Raw genomic sequence first — 25,640 nt, 5'->3', positions numbered from 1 at the left:
GTGCTTCCGCCAGGCGCGCGTCCTACAGCGGTCACGAACTACAACTCCCAGACTGCCCTGCACTCCCGGAACTCTCATTCAAGCTTTCTTCCGCCCCCCTCTCTGGGTCCCCGGACTGCCCCACTTTCCCTTTGTTCAGGACAGTGGTTGGTAATAGGACTCATCGTTGGAAGAGGCTGCCCGCTGGATAGTCCCGTCCAAAGTGCTCTGTCTCTAACGAGCTTTTTCTCTCTAGCTCAGACGTCGGCACGGGCGCTTCCGGGTCACGCAATACCTATGACCGCGAGTCATGTGATACCAAGATGGCGGCACCGCGATAGCTGGCTCCGGGTTGTGGCGTCCAAGAAGCCGCGACGGTTTCTGCCCTCTGGCCGTGGGGGCGGCAACCTTGGCTGACTCCTGCGGCGGCCAGTAGCCCGTGTTGGGTACCCCATCTGGGGCTGGGGCTGTTGCTGTCGCGGCGTGTTCGGGGGAGTGCTGGTGACCTCGCTGCAGGTGCCTTGGCTGGCCGCGCTGGCCGGAGGAAGAGGCGAGCAAGCAGCCTCCTTGATCACTTGGGCCTTTGATGTTCATGAGGACTTGGAGGGCTCTGGAGGAGCTACCTCTCTGAGGGAGTTGCGGAAGTTCCAGCCGTCGCGTGTGTGAGGCAGCCTAGGACCCCTGGGGGCTCAAAGGAGGCAGCAAGGACCGCGCTTCCTCCTGGCTTCATCGCCTTGATTAACCCTGCATTGTTTCCCACTTCCTCTCAATGTTCTCTCCATTTATCAGGAAATATGATTAGCGCCCCTGACGTGGTGGCCTTCACCAAAGAAGACGAATACGAGGAAGAGCCTTATAATGAGCCGGCCCTGCCGGAGGAGTATTCAGTGCCACTCTTCCCTTTCGCCAGCCAGGGGGCCAACCCGTGGTCAAAACTGTCCGGGGCCAAGTTCTCGAGGGATTTCATCCTTATTTCCGAGTTCTCTGAGCAGGTGGGACCCCAACCCTTGTTGACCATCCCTAATGACACCAAAGTTTTTGGCACTTTTGATCTCAATTACTTTTCCTTGCGGATCATGTCTGTGGATTATCAGGCTTCCTTCGTGGGCCATCCTCCAGGTTCTGCCTACCCCAAGCTAAACTTTGTGGAGGACTCCAAGGTGGTGCTGGGAGACTCCAAGGAAGGAGCCTTTGCGTATGTGCACCACCTTACTCTGTATGACCTGGAGGCCCGTGGCTTTGTGAGGCCTTTTTGCATGGCTTATATCTCGGCAGACCAGCATAAAATCATGCAGCAGTTCCAGGAGCTTTCAGCTGAATTTTCCAAAGCATCGGAATGCTTAAAGACGGGCAACAGGAAGGCATTTGCTGGAGAACTTGAAAAAAAACTGAAAGACTTGGATTACACTAGGACAGTGCTACACACAGAAACAGAGATCCAGAAGAAAGCCAATGACAAAGGCTTTTATTCATCTCAGGCCATTGAGAAAGCCAATGAACTGGCCAGTGTGGAGAAGTCCATCATTGAACATCAAGACCTGCTGAAGCAGATCCGCTCATACCCTCATAGGAAGGTGAAGGGGTCTGATTTGTCTTCTGGTGAGATACAACACTCCCAGGATCAGGCCAACCAGGCATCTGCTACCTCTAATCCTGATGAGTCTGCTGACACAGACCTTTATACCTGCCGACCAGCTTACATCCCCAAACTCATCAAGGCAAAGTCCACTAAGTGTTTTGACAAGAAGTTGAAGACCTTGGAGGAACTCTGTGACACTGAGTATTTTACCCAGACCCTGGCCCAGCTCAGCCACATCGAGCACATGTTCAGAGGAGACCTGTGCTACCTCCTGACTAGTCAGATTGATAGAGCACTTCTAAAACAGCAGCACATAACAAACTTCCTCTTTGAAGACTTTGTAGAGGTTGATGACAGGGTGGTGGAGAAACAAGAGAGTGTACCTTCTCAGCCCAGACAAGACAAGCTGCTTTCCAGACCTTTGGAAGAATGCCCAATTCCTAAAGTGTTAATTAGTGTTGGTTCTTACAAGTCCAGTGTGGAGTCTGTGTTGATAAAGATGGAGCAGGAACTTGGAGATGAGGAATACAAAGAAGTAGAGGTGACAGAGCCAAGCAGTTTTGACCCCCAGGAAAACCTAGACTACCTGGATATGGATATGAAAGGGAGTATCAGCAGTGGTGAAAGCATTGAGGTTTTGGGCACGGAGAAGTCCACCTGTGTGCTGTCTAAATCTGACAGCCAGGGCAGCCTCACGGTACCATTGAGCCCCCAGGTGGTCCGGAGCAAAGCAGTTAGCCACAGGACCATCAGTGAGGACAGTATTGAAGTTCTGAGCACCTGTCCTTCTGAAGCCCTCATCCCTGATGACTTTAAGGCCAGCTACCCAAGTGCCATTAATGAAGAAGAATCCTATGCAGATAATGAGGGGGCCATCCATTTCCAAGCAAGCATCAGTCCACCAGAGCTGGGTGAGGCTGGAGAGGGCAGCTTGGAAAATACCCCATCACAAATAGACTCTTCTTGCTGTATTGGGAAAGAGAGTGATGGTCAGCTGGTGCCACTCCCCACTCCGGCCCACACTTTCTCTGATGAGGATGGTGTGGTGAGCATCCCCCCACAGCGCTACCGGCAAAAGGATGAAGGATTCCATGTGGACTTTGCCGTGGAAAACACCAACCCTTCTTCCCGTGACAACAGTTGTGAAACATTCCCAGCTTATGAGCTGGACCCAAGCTATCTGCTGGCTAGCCGGGATGTCAGTAAAACCAGCCTGGACAACTATTCGGATACCACCAGCTATGTAAGCAGTGTGGCCTCTACCAGCTTGGACAGGACTCCCACTTTTGCTCATCCTGTTGGCCCATCTCCTGAGAGGCATAAAAAGCGGGCTGGCCAGAACGCCTTAAAATTCATCCGCCAGTACCCTTTTGCCCACCCAGCCATCTACTCCCTGCTCAGTGGGAGGACACTAGTGGTCCTTGGGGAAGACGAGACTATAGTCAGGAAGCTTGTGACAGCACTATCTATCTTTGTCCCCAACTACGGCCGCTATGCCAAACCTGTGAAGCACTGGGTCTCCTCCCCTTTGCACATTATGGATTTTCAGAAGTGGAAACTTATTGGCCTGCAGAGGTAATTGGCTCCAGGTGGTGGGGAAAGGCCCTGGTCAGTTTGAGATAAGGCAGGTTGATGTCATGGACAGAACCAGGAAACTTGGTTTCTAGATAGGGCCCAATACCAACTGATAGTGTTACTTTGGCAAGTCATTATTCTCTGACTTCTGTTTCCTTTCCTCTTGGGTTGGGGGAGGGGTCATACTTCCTAAGTGGTTGCAACCCATCTGCCCCCCTGCTGTGTCAGAATTATTTGGGAAGATTTTTTTTAAAGTCATGGATTCCTAGGCTTTACCCTAAAGATTCTTGATCTGCGGTAAGAACATGGACTTTACATGGGTCACCACCTCCCGAGTCCCCTTTTTATTTGCCCCAGGAGTAGAAGTTATGGACCTCACTCCGACCCTTGTTGCATTAGACTATTGGGGTGGTGATGGTGGTGTTATAGCAAGTGCCACTTCTTGACTTAAATCACTTGTGGAGAATCCACTCCAGGCTATGCCAGCAGGTTCTGGGGACAAGCTGAAGGTACCTGAGCAAGACCAAGGCTCTGGAAGAATTCATATTCAGGAGAGAAGACAGGTGACCAGAGCACTGGCATTCAGGGAGATAAATGGGATGTTCCCAGTATTCTGAGAAGACCAAAGAAGCAACTTAGTGACACATAGGAAGTGAGGGGATGGTGCTTTGAGAAGGACCTGGGTCTTTGGCTTGAGTGAACAGGAGGGTGGGTTGGCTACTCACTGGGTCAGGAAGACCAAGTAAGAGACCAGGAATAGCTCTGAATGAGCCATTCTAGGGCCTCTCAGGGAAACCATCCAGTCCCTGAAAAGAAAGGCCTTCCTGGATGGCTTTTGGTTGCTGATACTTATGGAATGATGGGTCAGTACCCCCCCCACACACACCCCTCCCTCTGTTCTCCAATTCACTCTTCTCATCCCAACTTTTCACTTGTCAGAGGTAGAGAATCTAAAAGACACAAGTAGGGGAAGCTCATAGCTCATCAATCTGTCAACACATGATGACTCATCTGGATCAGGGTGGTCCATAATGGTGAAAGGCTGGAGTGCCTTGTGGAGGGGTTCTGAGGGCCAGGCTGGCCAAGTTCGAAAGGTTGGCAATGATATGTGAGTGATGGGGTGAGGGTGCCAGGCAAGGTTGCTGGCCTGTAGGCAGTATATTTGCCCCCTGGAGGGGAAGAGGGAGTCTCAAATCTGAATTCTGGGGCCACCCTATACTGGCCCATTCATTTTGGGGTCATTCCTCCATTCTAAGAAAAATAAGAGGGTTGGATCACTGAATGGTCATTTGCCAAATATTTATCCATAGACAACTAAATGCCAGATTCTGCCTAGTGCCAGGATTACAAGGTGAACCACTCCTTCCCTCCTGTAGTACACATCACGTTCCTCACTATGTGAGGGATGAGACCAAATCAGTACAGTCTTAGATCTCTAGGATAGCAGTGCTCCTTGTGAAGTGGGGAGGTGAGTAAACAGCAGTTGCCACGTTGGTTAGTGCTGGGCTCAGAGTAGCAATGATGATGACAGAAGCACTGACTGTGGGCTAGTCATCATACTAACATGGCTCATTTTGTCACTGCAGTGACCCAACAAGGAATATAACAGTAGGAACTGTTATCTCTACCTCATAGAGAAGCGTTCAGGGTAAGGACCCTGGTCCCAGAGTCACAGAAGCAGAGGAACATAGAGCAGCTCAGGGAGGGAAGAATATGATTTAAATAGGCATGAGTCAAACCCAAGCAGAGAGAAAGGCATTGTAAGCAAGGCAAACAGGAAGGATATTTTTGAAGCCCCACAAAAAGCTTGGCCTGCTCTAGGAAAGTCCCTTCAGGTAAGTACTAGAAGGGGATTCAGAAGCCATCAGGAATCAGACTTCACAGGGCCTTATAAACAAGCCAAGGTATTTGAACTTGGTTATGAGGGTAGTGAGGACCCCTTTGAAGAGCCAGATTTGCTTTCCAGGAGACAGTGTGTGCTGGATGGGTGGGAATTATCCTGGAGACAGTAAGTCCCATAATCATAGCATCTGCCCCTCCATCTTCCTAATCCCTGCCCTTCCTCCTTACCTTGACTTGTTTGTTTCAGAGTGACCTCCCCTGGCAGTGCGAGCACCCTCCATGCCCTGAGCCGCTATAGCCGCTACACAAGCATCCTGGATCTGGACAACAAAACCCTGCGCTGCCCCCTGTACAGGGGCACTCTGGTGCCCCGCTTGGCAGACCATCGCACTCAGATCAAGCGGGGCAGCACTTATTATCTGCACGTCCAGAGCATGCTCACCCAGCTGTGCTCCAAGGCCTTTCTCTACACCTTCTGCCACCACCTGCACCTGCCTGCCCATGACAAGGAGACGGAGGAGCTGGTTGCCAGCCGCCAGGTGAGCTTCCTGAGGCTGAACCTGGGCCTGGTGAATGAAGATGTCAGGGTGGTCCAGTACCTGGCTGAGCTGCTAAAGCTGCACTATATGCAGGAGTCTCCTGGGTCCAGTCACCCCATGCTCAGGTTTGACTATGTCCCCAGCTTTTTGTATAAAATCTGAAGTTGGTCCCAGCCACTGTGGCCAAGACCTGTGACTCAGGGTATGGGAAGGGGAGGGATTGGCGTGACCGGATGGTTGCCCAAGCTGGACTGTTGAGCCCTCTGGTGATGTCAATGAAGGAAATGGAGGTGGCAGTTGTGGTTCCCATGTGGCTCTGGGCAGTTTGTGAGATGGGCTGGGTAGAGGTGGAAACCTGGCTCTGAAGGCACATGGAAGATCAGTGACAGGTGTTCACAACTCCCTGGTCAGTGGTGCCCAGACAGGGGGTGTCCTTGGCTTTCAGAGGGTCAGAGGCTCAATTGGGGAGAGAAGACCCTAGGTTCCTTGATGGGAAGAGGTGTAAACACTGACTATTCATCATTACTGGACTCTGGGATGGCAAAATTGGCTAGAAAGCATCCTGCTAACTGATGATTTGGTGGAAAACTGAACGAGAGAACATCTACTGCCTCATTGAGACTCTTGCTGTGGCCCTCTATTTGACCTTCTGGAGCCCATCATCCCAGAGAAGACCCATAAATGAAGAAGATTGGAGGGAAAAAGCTCTGGCTAGCCAGGGAATGGAAATGCCCCAGAGGAAATGAGTAGCCCCTTGGTTCTGCCCTCACTTCTGCCAGGGAAGAAAACGCCTGTAAATGGTCCCTAGAGATCACTCCTCATGGTCATCACTAGGCCCAGATGTGAAGCAGGAACCAGAAGACCACAGCCAGCATGAGGATTGTCCTGGGAGCTACAGATGAAATAGGCCATAGGGCTATGAGGCCATGACCACTGTGCAAGAGACGAGTTGCCCGCAGCTCTCCTGGACCTCCCACTGGCTCTTCCCAGCCAGAGTACAGGAATACTGTCTCCCTTAGGAAGCTCTGCAGACAGGCTGAGACTTGGTAGAGGTACACTCCAGTAGCCACCCACGGCAAGCCTTTGCAACCACTTTACTACCTCTCATGGGGTTTTCTGGACTGGGTCACACCAGGGTTCTGTTCAGCTGGATAGTGTGGGTGGTCATCCTGGCCAGCCGGAATTGAAATGGGAGGGTCTTCCTGGACCAGCGCCCATGTGGCTCTCCTTACAGATCTATCTTTTGGAAAGCTGCGTTCATCTGTCCCCACAGCTCATGATAATCCCCATGTGAGTCCCCCTTCAAGGAAGGCATTTGAGACTGGGAAGGAGATACCCTCTGGTTGCTGTCCCACTAATGGCAACCAGCACGGCCTCCCTAGGGCTTCTTCCACCGCTGCCACTGGTGTGCAGACAGAGGGGGTCTCACAACCTTGAAAATGTCATACTTTTTAAAAAGTGTTTTCCTTAGAGGGGAAAACTCTGGGTATTGCTTCTTTTAAGTTTTTTTCCATGAAAATTGCAGTAAACTGGACCTGAGTTAGCTCTGTGTGTGCATCTCTGGGGTCCTGGTTGCTCTGTCATCCTGTGCCACCATCAAGGTTTCTCATGGAGGGAGGCAGCTCTACTTCTTACTGAGGGGCAGAGATTGCTAGTGGAAGCTGAGTGATCAAAGTCTGTGTCACATCTCTTTCCTTGTCTGTCATTGGCACAAAGATGTGGCCTGTTGACTCTGGCCACTGGCTTTCAGTCAAGGTCCCCATTCCTGTCACAGGGTGTGATTTTGCTTCTGAGGTTGTAACTGAAAACCTTTTGTGGCAGATGGTTCTGCCTGGATTCTATTGGTTCTCTTTGTCCTTGTGTTCAGCACATATGTTCACAGAAGTCACCAGGATGCCTTGGCAGCTTCTGACTGGAACATCTATTGACTTTCTTCTTGTGGGCTCCCTCGACCAGTTCTTGCTTCCCCGTCATGTTCCAGATATACTTTGATTTCTTAGTGGCTAAGTGCTATCTTCTCCTGCCTCCAAGGACACAACTTTGATATTTTTTCTTTAAGGGAGGGAAGGTCTGTGGAGTCCAAATGACCAGGTGGGAAACTATCACTGGCACCATTGCCATTGCTTTCCTGTGTCACACCAGCACAGAAACTTCATGGCTAACACTGGGCTCGCTAGGGGAACTGATAAAGGTGGAAGATGAGCTTCAGGCAGATGCTGAACAGCCACACTTGGCTTTCTGGAAGCTAAAGCCATGTGCTGAAAGGTCCTAAGTGGCAGTCCCTTTGGGGAGTATCTGCTTGGCACTCAGCCTCAAGGGCATCTCAGAGAAGTAAAAGGCAAGAGACTGGTGGGGAGTTAGTGGAGCAGATGGCCCAGGGGGCAGCCACAGCCACAGAAATGGCAAAAAGGGACACCTCTCCTTCAAAGTGGTTCTTCATTATGGCTTCACTGACTAATGTTTGAATTCCCAGTTTATGTTTTGGTTAAAAATTAGTTTTTCCACATAGTGGTTTCAAAGGCTTATTTGATACAAAGTGTGCTTCCTTTTAGAAGGATCTTGAAAGTGGTGCTGACACTGAGTCATAGCTTGGGCAGAGGCATTTAATACCAATGCTCTGCCAATCCCTAGCCCCTCCACTTCAGAAGAATCAACCTTCCAGAAGTTTCCCATCTACACACCTCAAGAGTATGGGAGACCTTTGTAATAGGATCTCTTCAAGAGTTTTCATCTGAAGTATTCCTCATACAACATTAAAAAACAACACTTCCCCAAAAGGAGGTGATATTAATGCCCCCTATTACTTTAATCCCAACTATTGCTTTGAGGGCTCTGGTACTGAAACTAGTTGTCTGAGGTTTGTTTCAACTGGACCTCTAACCCAATATTTCCCTCCCCAGAATTTTTAAAGCAGTCCTGGTTAAGAACCACCTGATCAGACTGCCAGTTAATACACTACTGACTTTCAGAAGCTCTATTATAGAGATGAGCTCACAGCCTTCTACAGCAGATGACTATTTCCCTAGGAATCTTGCTACTTCAGTGAAACCTATGGGTGTTAGCAATTGTAACTCTTCCATAATTTACAACAATGACTGAAGTTACATTGTTCCTGAATCTGGAAACAGACTGATTATTTCAGACATATCTAACATATTTCAGATCAGTTGCTGGAGCAAACTATAGATTTCAGCCCCACACAATAAGTCCCATTTCAATATCCTAGGAAAGCCAGTAGTAGATTCCACCCTAGTTCTCAGGGCTGTTGCAGTTGAGCCATGTGGTGTGGAGGCAGAGAGCAGCCTCCACTCCCTGGACATCTTGCATGCACATTGACTAATGCTGAACACATGTCCTACACCACAACCTGAACTATGCATGTGAGCCAGCGTCTTGTGGTGCCACATTGTATCTTCCCTGCACAGCTGGTAGTGCCAACTCAGCCGATAGGGATGAGTCATTACATGTACAAGGACAGTGGGGGAACTGACCCTCAGAGCAGGCAGGGAGGCCTCTCCTGGGCTCCTGTACTTTCTGCTTCCCTAGAGAGATCACAAGTACTTTGGCTTGTGCTTTGAAGCAAACTGGCAGGCTCTGTCTTTGTCCCAGTACCATGATTGGAAGTGACAACTGGAATCTTTAGAAGACATTTAGCATTAATAGACTGTAAATAAAATGGAAAATCATCAAATTTCTACTTCTGGTTAGAAAAGTGAAGTCAATCTCAGCTGATAAGGCAGGGCACACTAAGCTTTCCTGAGCCCCTCCTTTGACCTCTGAGCCTTATAAGGTTTGTAAAAGCTTTGGGAAAGAGGTGGCAGGAGGGGATGGGGAATGAGCACTCAACAGCATGTTAACCTGCTGGGATGGAGCTCAGCTTCCGGGAGGAACTTCTCAGCTCCAAAATGGGGTTGTCACACAGGGTCTTAGGGGATGTCCAATTATCTTCTGCTCTTAAATCAAAGCCAGAGGGATGGGGACCAATTTGTCACCTATACCCATGAAGAACACTGTAGTTGTCCTTACTCACAGTGGAAGAAACACCAACAGACTATATCCTAGGCCACAAGGAGCATCATCTGCAAGACAGGACCCCAGGGAGCTGTATCCAGGCTGGAGCCATAGGTTGAATGGAGATAAATGCCATTTTTAAGACTGCAGCTAGAAGCATAATCTGTGATGAACTCTTGTTATTTTCTAAAAAGCTATTTTACTACTGCATGTTCCTGTGGTTTCTGTGAATGTGTATCCCAACCCCACAAGCTGCAGTTGTCACAGTGGCTGGAGTTGGAGTAGGACTGATGCATTGACAGCATCTCACAGGTGTTTTACTGCACAAGAGTTTAACCAGAGTAAATGCCAAACAAATAGTATGAGGAGTAGACTTTTTAAGAAATTAATTTATTTGAGTTCAGATTATTTTTGAAATATAAAAATTGGTTGTATTTTTTAAAGCTGTAATTCTTGTAGACATTCTGTGGTTAAAATTTCGATTGTGCTTATTAAAATGGTCATCTATGGTTTGCATTTCAGCTATGTGAAAAATAAAGATTCTTTGGGAAGGTGACATTGAGTTCCTGATTATAGGAAGGAATTGGTTTTCTTGGGTGGAGCAGGAAAGCCTCTGGCCCCTGGCTGACTCCCATACCAAGAAGGGACTGGGCCCTTCTCTGGATAGAAGGTGGAACAGATCGTTTGTACAACACTTATTTTTGATGCTGGGAATCAAACATGGGGCTTCATGCATGCTAAGAACATGCTCTACAAGTGAGCTATACCCCCAGCCCTTTTACAACAGATTTTGAGGTGCTGACAACAAATGCTCCCACTGTACTGGGTACCCTTGTATATACTTGTCTAACTTGTAATTTAAAATACACAGCAGAAGCTTCAGAATTGCCCTCTCCAGTTGTAATGGTCACAATTCAGTGCTCCTTTGGCAACAATCCCATTGGGCAACAAAACAGGAAGAGTGGGCAGCATTTATAAGCTGTGAACTGGGGTATTTCTTAACCTGTCACAGCAAGTCAGGGGAGAGCCCAGCAACTTAGAGAATGCAGAGGAAAATACTGGAATCTTTATAATAGCTTTCTCCTCTACTGCTGTCTAAATGATTAAGGCTAAAGGGCTATACAGTATTTCTTTTTCTAGAATTAAATACAACTGTTGAAAATAGGAGGTTCAAATTTAAATTACTTAAGAACCTAAGAATTACTAACAATCAGACTTAAATAAATTTCAATTTGTGAAAACAAGTCCAAAAGAAATGCCCTCAAAAGGGCAGAGAGGGGTGCCTTGTGGGGCACCTCCATCATCTCTCTTGAGGGACTGGGTCCTCAGGCAGGCGACTCCCTGGGCAGTGCTCCTGCCTGCCCTTCTGGTGTGCGGTGGTGGCTCCAGGTCAAGTGCAGGAAGTAGGATGACAACTTCAGAAGTCAGGCAGGCCAGGCAGAGGGAAGAGAGAAGCAAAGCTCTCCACTTCCTCCCGGAGGGCCTGCACAGCCTTCTGGTGCTTCTCATCCCCTACCAGCTTCTCCTTGAACTCCTTCAGGGAGGCCTTCGAGCCCAGGTTGCTCTGAATCTGCAGAGTCAGCTCTATCCCTGGGCCATAAGACATAGTGACTCACTTGTGGGCCCATCCCACCCTAGCCACCCCAAAAGGAAGGACAGTTGGAAGTCCAAAGCACACTGCCGCAATGTCCCCAAGCTGGGAGTGACCAAACTTTATAGGTATTAATGTTCCCCTCAGAGGTGAGTCTTGTGTGTGACATCCCTGAGCGGCATACGTTTACAGACCTCTCAAATAAGATGTGGTAGAGTGATTTTGCTGCCCCCTGACTCCCAACTTGGCCTTGACATAGACATCGTGAATAGTGGGGTCTCAGCACAGTTAGAAACTTCACATATAGGAGAATGTGGCAGACACGCCAAATCTTTCTCTTACCTCTGTGGATAAAGTGCGCTACTTTTTGGAAGTCTTTTTCCAAGAGTCCTCGGGATGTCAGTGCTGGGGTTCCGAAGCGCAATCCGCTAGGCCGCAGTGCACTTTTGTCACCTACAAGACAAACAGGGCTCTGTCCCTAAGCTACACTTAGAGCAATGTGCATTTATTTTATGCAGTGCCATGGGCTGAATCCAAGGCCTCATGCATGTTAGGCAAGTGCACTGCCACAGCTACATTCCCAGCCCTTTTTAAAAATTTGAGTCTGGCTAAGTTGCCAAGGCTGGCTTTGAACTTGTGACTCTCCTGCCTCAACTAGGTCATTTTCAGGACAGGTTATTTCAAATGCAGCTGGTGGCTTGCATTTTAAAAGGACATGTGGGCAAAAAGAATTGGCTTGAGGATCCTGGCTTGGTCTAGCAAGAAGAATAGAGCTGTGAAGAGTATAGCTGATTCAAAAACTAGCAGTAAAAGCTGGGTGTGGTGGCACACAACTGTAATCCCAGCAACTTGGGAGGCTGAGGCAGGAGGATCACAATTTTGAGGTCAGACTTAGCAACTTAGAGAAGCCCTCAGTAACTTAGGAAGACCCTGTCTCAAAATGAAAAAGGGTTGGTGGTATTCAGTGGTAGAGTGCCCTTGGGTTCAATCCCCAGTACTAAAACAACATCATCATCAACAACAACAAAAGGTAAGTAAGAAATAAACCAGTAAAAAATAAACAAAAAACTAGTGTAGTACCAAAGACACAAGGAGGTGGGATCATATTTTGGCTATTCTGTTCTGGCGATCTGTAAAGTAGTTTTCTGTGCTGTGGCCCTTGCTCCTAAAAAAGGTCAACATCTGTCTAGGTTTGAGATATGTTACCATTTTATTAATACATTGAGAAATGCTGCCTGTTTCCAAAAAGTCCTATCTCTCATCAAAGGCTGTACTATGCTGAGGGCTCTACATCAGCCTTTCTCTTTCTATCACTGCAGGGCAAGAACCAAACCCAAAAGAATATATGGGAAGAAGCCCAGGATTATCTCCCCATTAGCATGAAGTGTATTTATCCCCCAGATACACCTCATCTGAGGTCTGAAATACTTTCATTAGAAAACAACGGGCTGCTGGGCTGGGGTTGTGGCTCCGCGGTAGATCGCTTGCCTAGTAGTTGTGAGGCCCTGGGTTCGATCCTCAGCACCACATAAAAATAAATAAAATGAAGGTATTGTGTCCAACTACAACTAAAAAATAAGTATTAAAAAAAATTACAGGCTGGAAGAAATATAGACAGAGAAGTGTGGAAAGAAGACCAAAGAGGAGTCTTACCTGGGCAGGTGTTCTTGTTGCATGCAATGGAACAAGCTTCTAGCACCTTCTCAGCCCTTCCACCATCTGTACCCTTAGAACGGAGATCCAGGAGGATCAAATGGTTGTCAGAACCCCCTGGAAACAGAATTGGACATGATGGAATATAAGAGGTGCATTGTAGGCTAAGTGAAGGAAACTGGGCAGCCGGTGGAAGAGACCAAGGCTGAGGAGGTTGGGAAGTAAGCACCCACCACGGAGTATCAATTACCCACAAGAAAAGATGCCCCAGGCATAGGAATTGATAAGGGGACAGAACCTGTGTAAACAGGGGTATCATACAGAGGACCAATGTGAGGCTGCCAGGTAGAACATCTAGTGGCTTTTGTGGCTCAGACTACCAACACCCATGACATGACACGACACAACAGGGGTCAGCAACGGGTTGGAGTTTCCCTGGGTCCATGTGTTTGTGGCTTCTGGCTTCTGACAAATAACTTGTAAATTTCCTAAATGACTGATTTTTTTGCCATGCTGGGGATAGATCATGCGGGGAAGGGACTCTACCACTGAGCCACACCAGAGCCTCTCTGACACCAATCTTACAAGCTCCTCTAAGAAAGCACTAGAGAGTGGTGGGTAGGGGTTTCAATTTACTGCCCAGGTGGGGAAACCACCATACTTATTACATACATATTTGGTGTTAAGACTCTGCTAGCCTCTTGCTCATTTTATTCCAAACCCTGGTGGGGTTGACAGTTGTGAATGCTTGATATATTTCAGATTTTGGATATTTTTCACATTTTGGATAAATTGCTAGACTTTCCTGTTTGAGCATCCCTATCCTAAAAGTTCAAAATCCAAAATATTTTAGGTATCCTGTCATGTTCACGAAATTTGATTTTGGATTAGGGATACTCAACCTATATTATCGAAGTAGTACAGAAATCTTAAGTGTCCCCCAAAAGTCCACATGTCATAGACTTGGTCTGCATGTGATGCTTTTGGGAGATGGTAGAACCTTTAAGGGGTGGGGGAAGGGAACAGTGGACCACAGCTCCTTCCTCTTCTCTATTTTGCTGCCTGGTCAGGAAGTGAGGTTTTGTTCCACAACACAGTCCTGCCATAATATGCTACTTTACCATAGACTCAAAAGCAATGGGGCTGATTGTAGGATGAGAAACCCCCAATGAGCCAAAAGAAATGTTTTCTCTTATCACCTTAGGTATTTGTTATCATGATAGTATGCCAACAGAGCTGTCTAGACCTGACCAAAGGTCTAGAAACTCTTCAGAGCCCCTGGATCTTTCCACTTTGAACTTTCATTAAGCCAGGCATGGATTTGGGACATAAGAGAATTCTCACCTCGGCATGGGTATGTTGCAGGGATGATTTCAAAGATGCAGGGGAGCTAAGTTGACAGCTTAGCTTTGGAGCCCTGTGGCTGAGTCCATTGATTGGCAATGTGGCTTCTGTCAGGCAATTCAACATTTTGGAACCTCAAATGCCCATTTGTATAAAAAGACTAATAATTCAAAAGGCTGTCATGAGGTTTAAACAAGACACTATATATAGTGCTTGGCGTAGTGCCAGGCACAAAGTAGATATTCACAGTCATCATCTGCTTCAGTGTCTATACCACATCTCAAACGGCAGAATGAGCAAAGATGATGTCACCAGGGACAGGGCAAGCCTGGCGTGTAGGAAGGTGGACGAGACTGCTGACACCAGGGCTTTCCTGTGGCTAAAATGAACAGGACCTAACTCCTTGCAACTCCCATGGCGTTCCCCGACCAGTGCCACTTGGGAGCTAGAATGACTACAAAAGCAGCCCTCATCACAGACCTGCTGTGCCAAAGCTGTGTTTTACCAGGATCCCCAGGGGATTTGTGTGCACAACCAGGTTTAAGAAACTAATCTAAGGAACCTTGAAGGTCACAGTCCACATTGGGATTTCTATTCCCATTGGATATTGGATTTTCAATATCTTGGAAGATGTGAAGGATGAAACAGGAAAAGAATCGAAGTAGAACGTGATGGGTGGGTATTGCCCAGGGCTAAGGTGGAGCTTACCCAGCCCCTACCGCTCTGCCACTAATGGACAGTTTGGTGGGAGCACCACTCCTTAAACCAAGGGACCTGGGATCTCTGTAGATAGTGAAGGACAGGGTACAGAGAGAAAGCCCCTAAGACTGCAGATGCCATGACCCCACATTTCTAGACCACCATCACTACAAACAGGGCAGCCCTGTGTATAAAAAAGCCACCCTTCCTGATGGCAACTGACATTGATTTGAGGAAAATGCTGTCCTTCCTGGAGGATTCCGCAGTGCCAGTGACATGGGTGGCAACCCATGGGGTCCTCACCTGGAAATCTACCTCACTCATGGTCAACCAGATCCAGAGGGTTTGTATTAAAGGAAACAAGTCTGCAGCAAGCCAACTCTTCAGGAAAATGCAGCCAATCAGGGTCTCCCTCCTAGCAGGGAGAGCCTGATATGCCCTGACCTCAGAGCAAGACAATGTAGAGAGGGGTACTGGGTCCTGCCAATTTCAAGTCCTGGCTCTGCCACCTACAGGAGTGTGTTGGCTGCAGCCCAACCTCTCAGGTGAGCTTCAGGTACTGCCCCATAGAGCTGTTCTGAGGACACCTATTCCTTACTTTGGGTAATAAGTAGCGGCTTCTGTTGTCATGTGTGGCCCATCCGATAGGGCAGCTGGTAAGGCAAAAAGAACGGGGGGAGAGGAGGACACAAAAGAGGCCCTGCAGCGCCCAGAACCGCCACCCTGTAGGCCACATTCTGATCACCCATGAGGAGAGCAGACCTGCCCAACATCATGTGGTATTTGTACCTGTGACTATGTTGTAGCCCAGCTCTGTGAGGGCCTCACCCAGAGCCCTGCAGTTGGCCAGCACCTGCAGCTGATAGATCTTGAATTCTGTAGTCATAGCTTGCTTCAGGGCCACCGCAACCCCTGGTTAGGGAGATGGTGGGTCAGGAAGACAAGAAAGAATTGAAAGATAATGAATCGAAAGCAGCCCTGTTTCCTGATACTGCCTTGCTTTGCAATTCCAACCAAGGTTGTGGGGATTACATTTTAGGGTCAAATAATACAAAATTTCTTCTTTTTCTCATACTGGGGATTGAATCCAGGGGTGTTCTACCACTGAGCTATATATAAGACTTTTTATTTTTTGTTTTGAGATAGGGTCTTGCTAAGTTGCTGAGTCTGATCTCAAACTTGCAAACCTGTTTCCTCAGTCTCCCAAGGAGCTGAGATTGCAGGCATGCATTACAGTGCCCAGTGATATATTTCTTTTTTGTGGTTCTGGGGATTAAACCTAGGGCCTTATGTATGCTAGACAAGTGCTCTACCACCTAGCTACACCCCCAGCCCCATATCTTTAATCCTATGATTACTGCAGACCTTACTGAGGAAAACCTTTCTCTGAACAACTGCTTTTGAGGTAAGCTTTCTCTAGGCATGGGAATTCAGTGCTAATAGATTACCAAGTAAAAGCTTTTTAAAACAAGATGGATTTCATAGTTCTTTATAAGCTTGATGTATGAAAATCATCATTCAGCTGCCCAAAAAGTTGGGCAGATACAAGTTAGGCTGATTGCTCAGGTCATGCCTGGATGGAAGGGACAGCCCTGCTTTACCGTGTGCCATCCAGACTCATCTGGCACCTGCTTTCAGTGCTGAGGGCTCCTTTACTAGATAGACACAGAAAAAAATGTAGGATCTTGTAAAATCCATGCACCTGAGTCCTGCCATTGAGTCTCCCATCGGGGTTTGTGAGAACAATGGCTGGGCACTAGGTGAGCCCAGCATTCCACTTGAAAACTCCCCTTAGGCTCCCAATGCCTGCCATGCCCTTAGGACTAAGATTCCACCACTGGCTGCTTTCTTAGGTCTCCTCCTTGGAAACAATGGCACTTCTCCTTAACTGAGAAGTCACATCTCATCCTGAGCTCCTCGGCCCAAGTTCCACTAATCATCTTATTATAAAAGAACAGTGGGATAACTCAGGCCATCACAGACGTCCTTGGTCACTTGTCCAAATAGAAGAACTATATCAGTGAGACCCCGCTGTGCAGTCACAGAATCAACACAGGAGTTATCAATGTGGCCCTAGGTGTGAGGGTCAGACACAGGTGCTTCACCTTGACAGGCAGGATCCATCAAGGGAAAGGCAGCTTGTCTGGCAGGGCTTGGATCCTAAACTTCCTCAACATTTGCTGAGCCCTCTTCTGTCTGAGTTCTTCCCTGTTGTTTCTCAAAGGGGGCTCTGGCCTGACCCAGTTTCACTGGAGGATGGCCATGAGTAGAGCAGCACCACTTCCTTCCTGTCCTCATCTTGTACCAATCCCAGTGGTCCACCTTTTCTTCTGTGTTAGCATCTCCTGGACAGAGATTATCCCCCAAGTTCCCTCCCCAGTGGAAGTCCTGGCTCACACTTTTGGAGGATAGGTGAGGTGGGAATTAGAGACCATGGGATGACCATTGGAGCAAATGGGAGGTCATCATGGCTGATGGTGCCACTCAAGGGCTCTGGGGTAGGCTTGGTGATGCTTTACCAGCAATGGCATGGTTGTGGGGACCTCCCTGCAGGCCTGGGAACACAGCGGAATTGATGAGCGACTCCAGGTTGTACAGAATCTCTTTGCCGGTCTTGGGATCCACACTGCGCACTCCTGGGTAAAAAATACCATCAAAATGCAGTTCTATAGGCTGACCCCTCCATCTTTTCAAACCTACATTGTTTATGGTTTAGTAAGCACCAGGCTGCCTTGACTCCTGGTGTGAGGATAGCTGCTTTGTAAGGCTATGGAGCAGAGGGGGCCCTTGCTGCTGCCCCTCCCCCCCCCTTTTTTTGGATTGAACCACTGAACTACATCCTCAGCATTTTTAATTTTGAGAAGGACCTCACCAAGTAGCTGAGGCTGGCCACGAACTTGAGATCCTCCCACCTCAGCAATCATGAGTTGCTGGGATTTTTTGGAAACAGGACATCAAGGATGGGTCACTGACTGGAACCCTAGCTTCAGCACTTCCATTGTACACCTGTCACCTATGATGGCTTCTTTTCTTCATAACACCTGACTATAATGAAGCCTTAAAGTGGAAAGGAACAGAAATTTCCCTCCCCTGAGACTGTAACAAAGCACATGCCTTTGGCATTTCTTTAAAGATGACTAGGAAGGCAACTTAACAGAGATAATGCTCAGATGGCTACTCATGGGGAAGGTTTCTTTCTGAGAAAATATTCACACAGTAATAAGTTAATATTACTATTTAAAAATAAGTAATACTAACACCTCTATGGAGGTTGCTTTTTCTTTTTCTTTTTGCTGCTCATAGGGATAGAACCCAGGGCCTCATGCATGCCAGGCAAACACTCTACCACTGAGCCACATCCACAACCCTATTTGGAATATCCAGGGAGCCAACAACTGCTCTGAGCACTTTGTGTAAACTAATCTCCCAAATAGCAGTCCAGTGAGACGGTGCTATTACTCCAGTCCCCACTCCTAAAGTGAAGAAATGAAGCACTAAGAAGCTGCACGGGCAGCCTGGGACCACAGTGTGTGGGAGAGCCAGGGTTTGCTTTGGTCCTCTGGCTCCTGTCAGCCAGCAGAGGGTCTAATGAATCATTAACATACAATGGCAGAAATAAAAGGCCTCCTAGGCAGGTGGGACAGGTCACCTGACTCAAAAGCATCAACCCCACTGAAGGACCTCAAAGGAGCACAGGGACAACAGAGCGCTGGGAAACTGTGTGGGCACCTCGTTGGGTCAAGTCCAGGAGACCCTTCCCTGGAGTAAGAGTAATGCAGTTATCCAGGGTGGGTTTCTCTGCTGATGTGAGGCTGGAGCACAGATGTCATCACAGGCTGGCTAACCAAGGACCTGACCACTCAAGTGGTTTCCCAGGTATGGGAATCTAAAAATAAGGGGCACAAAGGCTTAGAGATGGGCTATAAGGTACAGGAAAGAGAAATTCCCCACTAAAATGATAAAACTTGCATTAAAGTTCATGTACCCAGCATCTGCATCATTCCAACGCTCAGCAGTTGCTGATCCCCTTCCTGTTTTCCTAGCACTTGGATGCATAGGAATGGGGCTACAATTCTTGCTCAGGACTTCCTTGTAGGTCCTCTCCATAAAGCCTGTCACTGCTCTTTCCTAAGTAGCTTTTTAAGGGACTGCATCCTAATATTTTCAAGAATTTCCAGTTTTTTTTTTTTTTTTTAAGCTTCCTCAACCAAACCTGAACCCCCACAGCAAAAATGTCACCCAATACCCATCTACCCAAAAGTCAAAAGCTCACCTTTCCTGTAAAAGATCATGCCGGCACGGCAGCCTCTCAGGGTCTTGTGGGTGGTGGTGGTCACCACATGGCAGTGTTCAAAAGGGGAGGGCACCACGCCAGCCGCCACTAGCCCGCTAATGTGTGCCATGTCTGCCATGAGATATGCCCCACTCTCGTCTGCAATCTTCCGCAAACGTTCGTAGTCCAGGTTTCGAGAATAGCAGCTAGTTCCTGAGAAAAGGATGACAGTAAAGATGCCTGAGGGCAGCCAAGTTAGCCTCGGTGCAAATCTACAAATGGCCTCTGGATGTGAAGATATCAAGGCCTGAAGATTTCTCCCCTAAAATCTCTTGAAGACAGAAATGGAGAGTGCCCTCGAAAAACACCTTTGTGCTAAAGGTAATCTCTGTGACCTCCCTTTTCAAGGTCATGGTGGTTGAGATGGCCTGTAATTGTGAAGGCCAGTGAGTCAGAGGGATTAACATTTCTAAATGTTTCTCTTAGAACAGCCTCAGATCTTATTCCACTGAGTACTAATGGTGGGAAATAGAAACCTGTCCTTAAAGAAAAAAATATACTTGGAGCCAAGAAGCTTAGCCATCCAAGGCAAAAACTAGCAGTGAGCTAAGGCAGGATGGAACTGTTGTTCATACTCTCTGTAACAGGCATGGGTGCTGCCTATGAATAAGGCTGCTGTTCGCCCCACTCCTCACCTGCGATGATCAGCTTCGGGTGGAAGAGGCGGGCATTTTCCTCCAGCTGGTCATAGTTGATGTAGCCACTGTCTGGGTACACCTGTGGGGGCATCAGGGACACATAGGCTCACCTGCTTCCTCTGGTCAACCAACCATGCCCGCCGCCTTTCCACCCACCATGACAACAGGAGCCATGTACCAAACTAGGCCTTGATCCCCTTGTTCCTTGTGCAGGGCACAGGTGTATTCAGCCTGCACAAGGAGTTTAGACAACCACGTATGGCTCACATAACCAAGGATGACCTGAGAGGCCTCAGGAGAAAAGAGAGCCCCGGCCCTGGGGTGCTATCCTTTGAGAAGGAGGAACCCCAAAGCCCCTGCAGAAAGAAAAAGATACAAGAAATAGCCTTCACACATGATGCACAGCCCAAAACATGGTGACCTTCAGGCATGAGACAAAGCAAATACAACAAAAAACCTGCCTAACATCATTTATGTTCCAAGGACCAAGAGGACCTTCCATGTAATAGGGTACACTTTATACCTGACATAAACCTTGCTGCCTGACCACTGCTGGCTTATTTAAAGACTGACGTGTTCATCTTTTCTCCTTCCTCCTTTCCATCTTCCCTCGCCTAGTTGCTGGGGAAGCAACATTCTTCCTGTCCTAGCCTGTGTTTATTGCGTCCTTCAGGCCACTGGCCACAGGAATAAAAAAATCCACACTTGGGAGTTTGGTAACAGAAATGGTTCTCAAGGCGTCCATCTGGATATGAATTATGAATCCTGATAGATACACCTGAAGCCTAGCTCTTGTAGTCTCCTTTTAAAAAAAGACTTCTGTTCCTGTGGCAGTTAGAATTGCAGCCTCCCTGGAACATGAGTCTGTGGCCTTTATCATTTGCTAGCAAATTAATACAACTTCTTTTTCCTTTTTCTTAATACCTTGTCCTCATTATTGTATCCGCACTGGGGACAAGGACCAAGTTTTCAGTATCACCATGAGATAAGAAAACAAAACAAAAGCCATGAATATTAGGAAAAGGGAAATAAATAACTGATATTCTCATAGCAGCATGATTGGGCATCCCAAAAACCCAGAAGCCCAGAGGCAAACTATTACAATGAATAAGTTAACTTACAAAATCACTGGATATTGCATCAAAAGGCAAAAATCATGCCAAGTATAGTTCAGTGATAGAGCTCATGCTTAGCAGGCACAAAGGCCTTTGTGCACCCCCACTACAACCCCCCACCCAACCAAAACCAAAACTCAATTACATAAGCACATATAATCAATAAAAATGAAATTAATAAAGTTATTATGTCTCAAAACCCATACATTAAGTAACACAAGGTGTCTGAGATGGCAGCACAGCAATTCAAAGACTTTTTTAAAATAAAAATTATTTCTATCAATTCCCTTGGAAGATGTTTTCTTAAATTTACTTGCTCTATCTCTCCTCCAGGAAGCTCATATTCCTTCTGATATGATAAGGTGGCAACAAGACTGAAACTGAGGCAGAGGGTGGATTTCCTACCTTTGGTCCCATCTTCCCCCTGTAACAGAGCCCTAAATGAACTCTAGACAGGGCAAAGGGGAAAAGCGAAGGGAAGGGGCATAGGAGTAGGAAAGATGGTGGAATGTAAGGGTCATCATTACCCTAAGTACATGTAAGAAGACACGAAGAATGTGACTCTACTTTGTGTACAACCAGACATGAAATTTTCTGTGAATATTCAAAATACAGTCTTGACTAAGTTATATTTCCATTAAATTACAATTCAGTACTAATAAGCCGTACTGTTAATTCTTATGTGATGCTAAGGATTGAACCCAGTGCCTCACGCATGCCAGGAGACCATGCTACCACTTGAGCCGTATCCCTAGCCCCATAATTCTTAAAAAAAAAAAAAAAAAAAAGAAAGAAAGAAAGAAATTAAAAGCTCTAAATTGTTTTTGATTCAGAAGGGCCTCCCTCCGTCATGAGGGAGGGTGTGCTGAGACTGTGACAAGCTTCGGATTAACACAGTCTAGCTAAATCTTATAAATACATATTTTCTGCCTTTGGTCCCAATATGCTCTCTGTCCTTTTATGAAAGCTCTCTGTATCCCTGGAGTCCTGGAAGATGGAGCTTTGAGAAAGAAAATGGCCTGATCTACCTCCAGAAAGCCAGCTTTGAATGACACATTTTCCCACAAACTTGTCTCCTGCATTTTAGTGAAATGAGATGAATGACCAAGTCTTTCCTACTAGTCTTGCCCTCTTTTCCCTCTCATAAAAGCTGTTTGGGTGACAGGTGCATTGGCTACACTTATAATCCCAACAATTCAGGAAGCCAACTAGGAAGGATTGCAAGTTCAAGGCAGGTTAGGCAACTTAACTTAGAACCTGTCTCAAAATTAAAAATAAAGGCTGGGGATGTAGGTCAGTGGGTAAAATGCCATTGGGTTCAATCACTAGTAACACAAGAAAATAAGAAGCTGGGTGGGAGGCTGGGGCAGGAGGATTAAAAGTTCAAGGCAACTGTAAATTAGTAAGACCCTGCCTTAAAATAAAATAAAAAGGGTTGGGGATGTAACTCGGGAGGAGAGTGTCCCTGGGTTCAATTTCCACTACTGACCCCCCCTCCCCCCAACAAAACAACAAAAACAAGCAACAACAACAAAAAAAACCTGTTCATGCCCCTGAGCCCCAGAAGATGGAAATTTTAAACAGAAAAGGTTTCCTGTCTTCCTCAAGGATGGCTTTGAATAAACCTGTTTTCCTTCATCAACCTGTGTTCCTAACTTGAGAGGACCAAGGTGCAGTGGAAGCTTCACAACAAGAATATTATTGAGAGTCAGCCTAAATATTTCCTTATTTATTTTTAGTTGTAATTGGATACAATACCTTTATTTTATTTATTTATTTTTATTTGGTGCCAAGGATCGAACCCAGGGCCTTGCACATGCTAGGTGAGCACTCTACCACTGAGTCACAACCCCAGCCCAAGATGCATTTTAAAATGCTAGTAATTAAGGCAATATTTGTGGAATGGCAGACAATCTGATTGATGGAAGGAAGAGCACTCCAGAACAGAACTCCATGTGATGTAGGATATCTGGCCAATGTCAGTGGCGACAGGAAAGTCCAGTGGAGAAAGAATGGCTTTTTCAATAAATGGCTCTAGACTAACTGGGTATCCACATGGAAAACAAAAGGTTCTCTGTTACCTCAAATAACACACAGAAATAAATTTCAGATCTAGCGATCCCCACTTCTGCGTGGATATCCTAAGAACTCGGAAATCAGTTTGCTGAAATGACATCTGTATTCCCATATTCACCACGGCACTGTTCACCACAGCCAAGACATGGAAGCAACCCACTGTCCACCAACAAATGAATGAATGAGGAAAATGGGAAGCGGAAGGCCATCCACCTTAAAAAGAAGGGAGTTCTTCCCCTTGTGGTAGAACCTCTAGGACACCAAGCTAGGTAAAATAAGCCAGGTACAGAAAGACAAAACCTTCATGATCTCACTTATATCTGGAATCTAAGAAGCAGAGAGAATGGTGGCTTTCAAAGGCTGGGGGGGAGGAATAGGGACATGTTGGTCAAGGGTACATAGCTGACTATGAGGAATAAATGAAAAGTACTGAAGGAGATGGATATGTTAAGTGTAGAACTAAATGTGAAACATAAAACAGCCTATTTTCAGTTCAAAGCCCAGCACCACAAAATTAATTGTTTTTTTGTTTTGTTTTTGTGGTATTGAAGATTGAATTCAGGACCTCATGCATGCTAGGCAGCAAGTGCTCTACCACTGAACTATATCCCCAGACCAAAATGTATCTTTTTAAACACATACCTTAGTTCAGTTTATTAAAGTCATGTTAAAACATATGGGCAAAGGGGAGGTAAACATATTGAAAGGTGATTACTGCAGAGCAAATCCCCAGACTCTGGGATGTGGGGAGGAGGTACCAAGGGAAACTTCATGGTCTGCAGTCCCCAACCTGAGCCTTCCTTCCCCTCAATTACTGGGCCCTACTAAAAACTACCAGCACACCTGGAGTGAAAGGTTCCAGGTTTGGTAGTCATCCCCAGATGAAGCTCTTACAATCCAGCACAATTACAGAGGCTTGCATGCAAGGTTCTAGGCACTGAGGAGACAGCATCTAGGAGTCAGGTTAAAAGACCATTTTGGTTTTAAGCATGTAGTTTTTCTGAACTGAATAAAGAATCCATTGTCCCAATGAAACTTATCCTGACACCCAGTAAAAAAAGTGGACATGGTCAGGTGTGGTGGCACACACCTATAGTCTCAGCTACTCAGGGTCCTGAGACAGAAAGATCACTTGAGCCCAGGCTGGGCAACAGAATGCATTCCATCTCAACAATTTTAAAAAGTTCTTAAAAAAACAAAACAACAACAACAAAAAAAAAACAACAATTTTTTTTTTTTTTTTAGTGCTTGATTGAATCCAGGGTCTCACACATGGAAGGCAAGTGCCCTGCCACTGAGATACACACTCAGCTCCTATAACTTTTCTTTAAAGCCATAATTACCAAAAAAATCTATTGGTGGTCTATCCTTCTATGTTTTTCTTTTTAAATGTTGGAGGTTTTTTAAAGCTTTTCACTTTTGGATCTTACTGTTTTTTTGTTTGTTTGTTTGTTTGTTTGTTTACTTGTTTTTTAATGCTCCTGGAGCATTCACAGGCATTTATAACAAACTGTAGTGGGGTGAGGGCAGTGCAGAGGCTGGTGGCTAGGAAGAGAGACGCCCTCAGTCCTGCAGGAACAGGGAATGGGAGGGATTCCAGTGATAGAGGAAGACAGGAGGAGACCATTGCAGAGGTGAGCTAGAACTCAGTGTTGCTGTTCTTCCACCAAGAAATGAATTCTGGCCTGTATTAGGCAATTGCAAAGAGTCCCGTGGAGCAGGGTTAAGGGCTGAAGACAGAGGCAGGTGGTCCAGGGAAAGGCTGAGCAGGAAAGCCACCCCAGAACACCTACAGAAGAGGCACGGCATGTGTGCCTGCTGACAGGCTAATCAGGCCCGTTTTCTCCCTGGTAACTGAGGACTTGAGGGTACCACTCACAGCACCCTCCAGATGTGCTGTGCCTCCTGTGGTTCACCTCAGCTGGGGGTCCCGGGCCCTGCCTTTCCACACTCTGGCAGGTCAGCCACAGGGTAGACCCCCATTATGCCCAGGGAGCTGCAGCCTACAGAGTGCATGTCAAAGATGGGGATGGCCAGAGGGAACTGGAACACAAGACTTCATTTCCTAATCCCCAGAATAAATTTTTCAGGAATAGAGAAAAACAAGAAGCTACCCAAGGCCTCAAGAAGACTCCAGAAGGCTCCAGAAAACAAGTCAACAATTATTCTCTGAAACAATCTTTTTTTTTTTGATACGGGGTCTTACTATGTTGACCAGGTTGGACTGAAACTTCTGGGTTATATCGATCCTCTTGCCTCTGTCTCTCATGTGGCCAGGACTATGGGTAAGTGCCACTATCCTGGGGTTTCTGCCACAGCTTTTGTAATAGCAAAAGAAAGAGTAGAAACTGGATTTTCTTTGGGCGAGGGGAAGAATGAAGATTCTTTTATTCATTGACTTCTTCTGATCAATGTCAGTCTTTGAATTATATCTAGACAACCACAGGTTATTCAGCTTTGTTAAAATGGAAGGAAACAACTTTGACTTTGAGTTGTAACAACTTTAAAACTAAAAGATCCCATTCTAGAATTATGTACTTCATTTTCTTAAAAGATATCTTCAGTTATTATGCCAGCATCTGAAAAAGACAGCCCCTGATAGTAAATGAGTAACTGGAATAACCACACAATATTATTGTGAGCACCAGTAAAATAAGTTTTTAAAA

The 25,640-nt window shown here is 46.7% G+C and overlaps 2 protein-coding genes across 5 annotated transcripts in view; one reads left to right on the top strand and one right to left on the bottom strand.

Moving 5' to 3' along the window:
• Nucleotides 1–309: 309 nt before the first annotated feature.
• Smcr8 (SMCR8-C9orf72 complex subunit) lies at nucleotides 310–25,167 on the top strand. Of its 3 annotated transcripts, none has more exons than XM_077110606.1 (3): nucleotides 310–3,133; nucleotides 5,223–5,639; nucleotides 25,065–25,167. In XM_077110606.1, exons 1-3 carry the CDS (start codon nucleotides 774–776, stop codon nucleotides 25,165–25,167), a joined length of 2,880 nt encoding a protein of 959 aa, XP_076966721.1. In that variant the 5' UTR covers nucleotides 310–773. The 3 variants fall into 3 exon arrangements, with proteins under 3 accessions (XP_076966721.1, XP_076727312.1, XP_076727311.1); XM_076871197.1 differs by having other exon boundaries at nucleotides 5,223–5,514; nucleotides 25,065–25,139; XM_076871196.1 differs by lacking the exon at nucleotides 25,065–25,167 and having other exon boundaries at nucleotides 5,223–10,081.
• Nucleotides 9,895–25,640, bottom strand: part of Shmt1 (serine hydroxymethyltransferase 1) — a 29,398-nt gene continuing 13,652 nt past the window's right edge. For both annotated transcript variants that reach the window (XM_076871199.1, XM_076871198.1), the window contains exons 6-12: nucleotides 19,781–19,862; nucleotides 19,086–19,298; nucleotides 17,332–17,448; nucleotides 15,602–15,724; nucleotides 12,770–12,886; nucleotides 11,459–11,569; nucleotides 9,895–11,115 (exon numbers count right to left, since the gene is read on the bottom strand). In XM_076871199.1, the coding sequence (XP_076727314.1) occupies nucleotides 10,943–11,115; nucleotides 11,459–11,569; nucleotides 12,770–12,886; nucleotides 15,602–15,724; nucleotides 17,332–17,448; nucleotides 19,086–19,298; nucleotides 19,781–19,862 (936 nt within the window). In that variant the 3' untranslated portion in view covers nucleotides 9,895–10,942. The remainder of the gene's footprint in view (nucleotides 11,116–11,458; nucleotides 11,570–12,769; nucleotides 12,887–15,601; nucleotides 15,725–17,331; nucleotides 17,449–19,085; nucleotides 19,299–19,780; nucleotides 19,863–25,640) is intronic.

This window comes from Callospermophilus lateralis, chromosome 11 (genome assembly GCF_048772815.1).
Source record: "Callospermophilus lateralis isolate mCalLat2 chromosome 11, mCalLat2.hap1, whole genome shotgun sequence".
Classification (NCBI taxonomy): domain Eukaryota; kingdom Metazoa; phylum Chordata; class Mammalia; order Rodentia; family Sciuridae; genus Callospermophilus; species Callospermophilus lateralis.
Note: the sequence above shows the minus strand (reverse complement) of the source record. Positions and strands in the feature narration are given on the sequence as shown.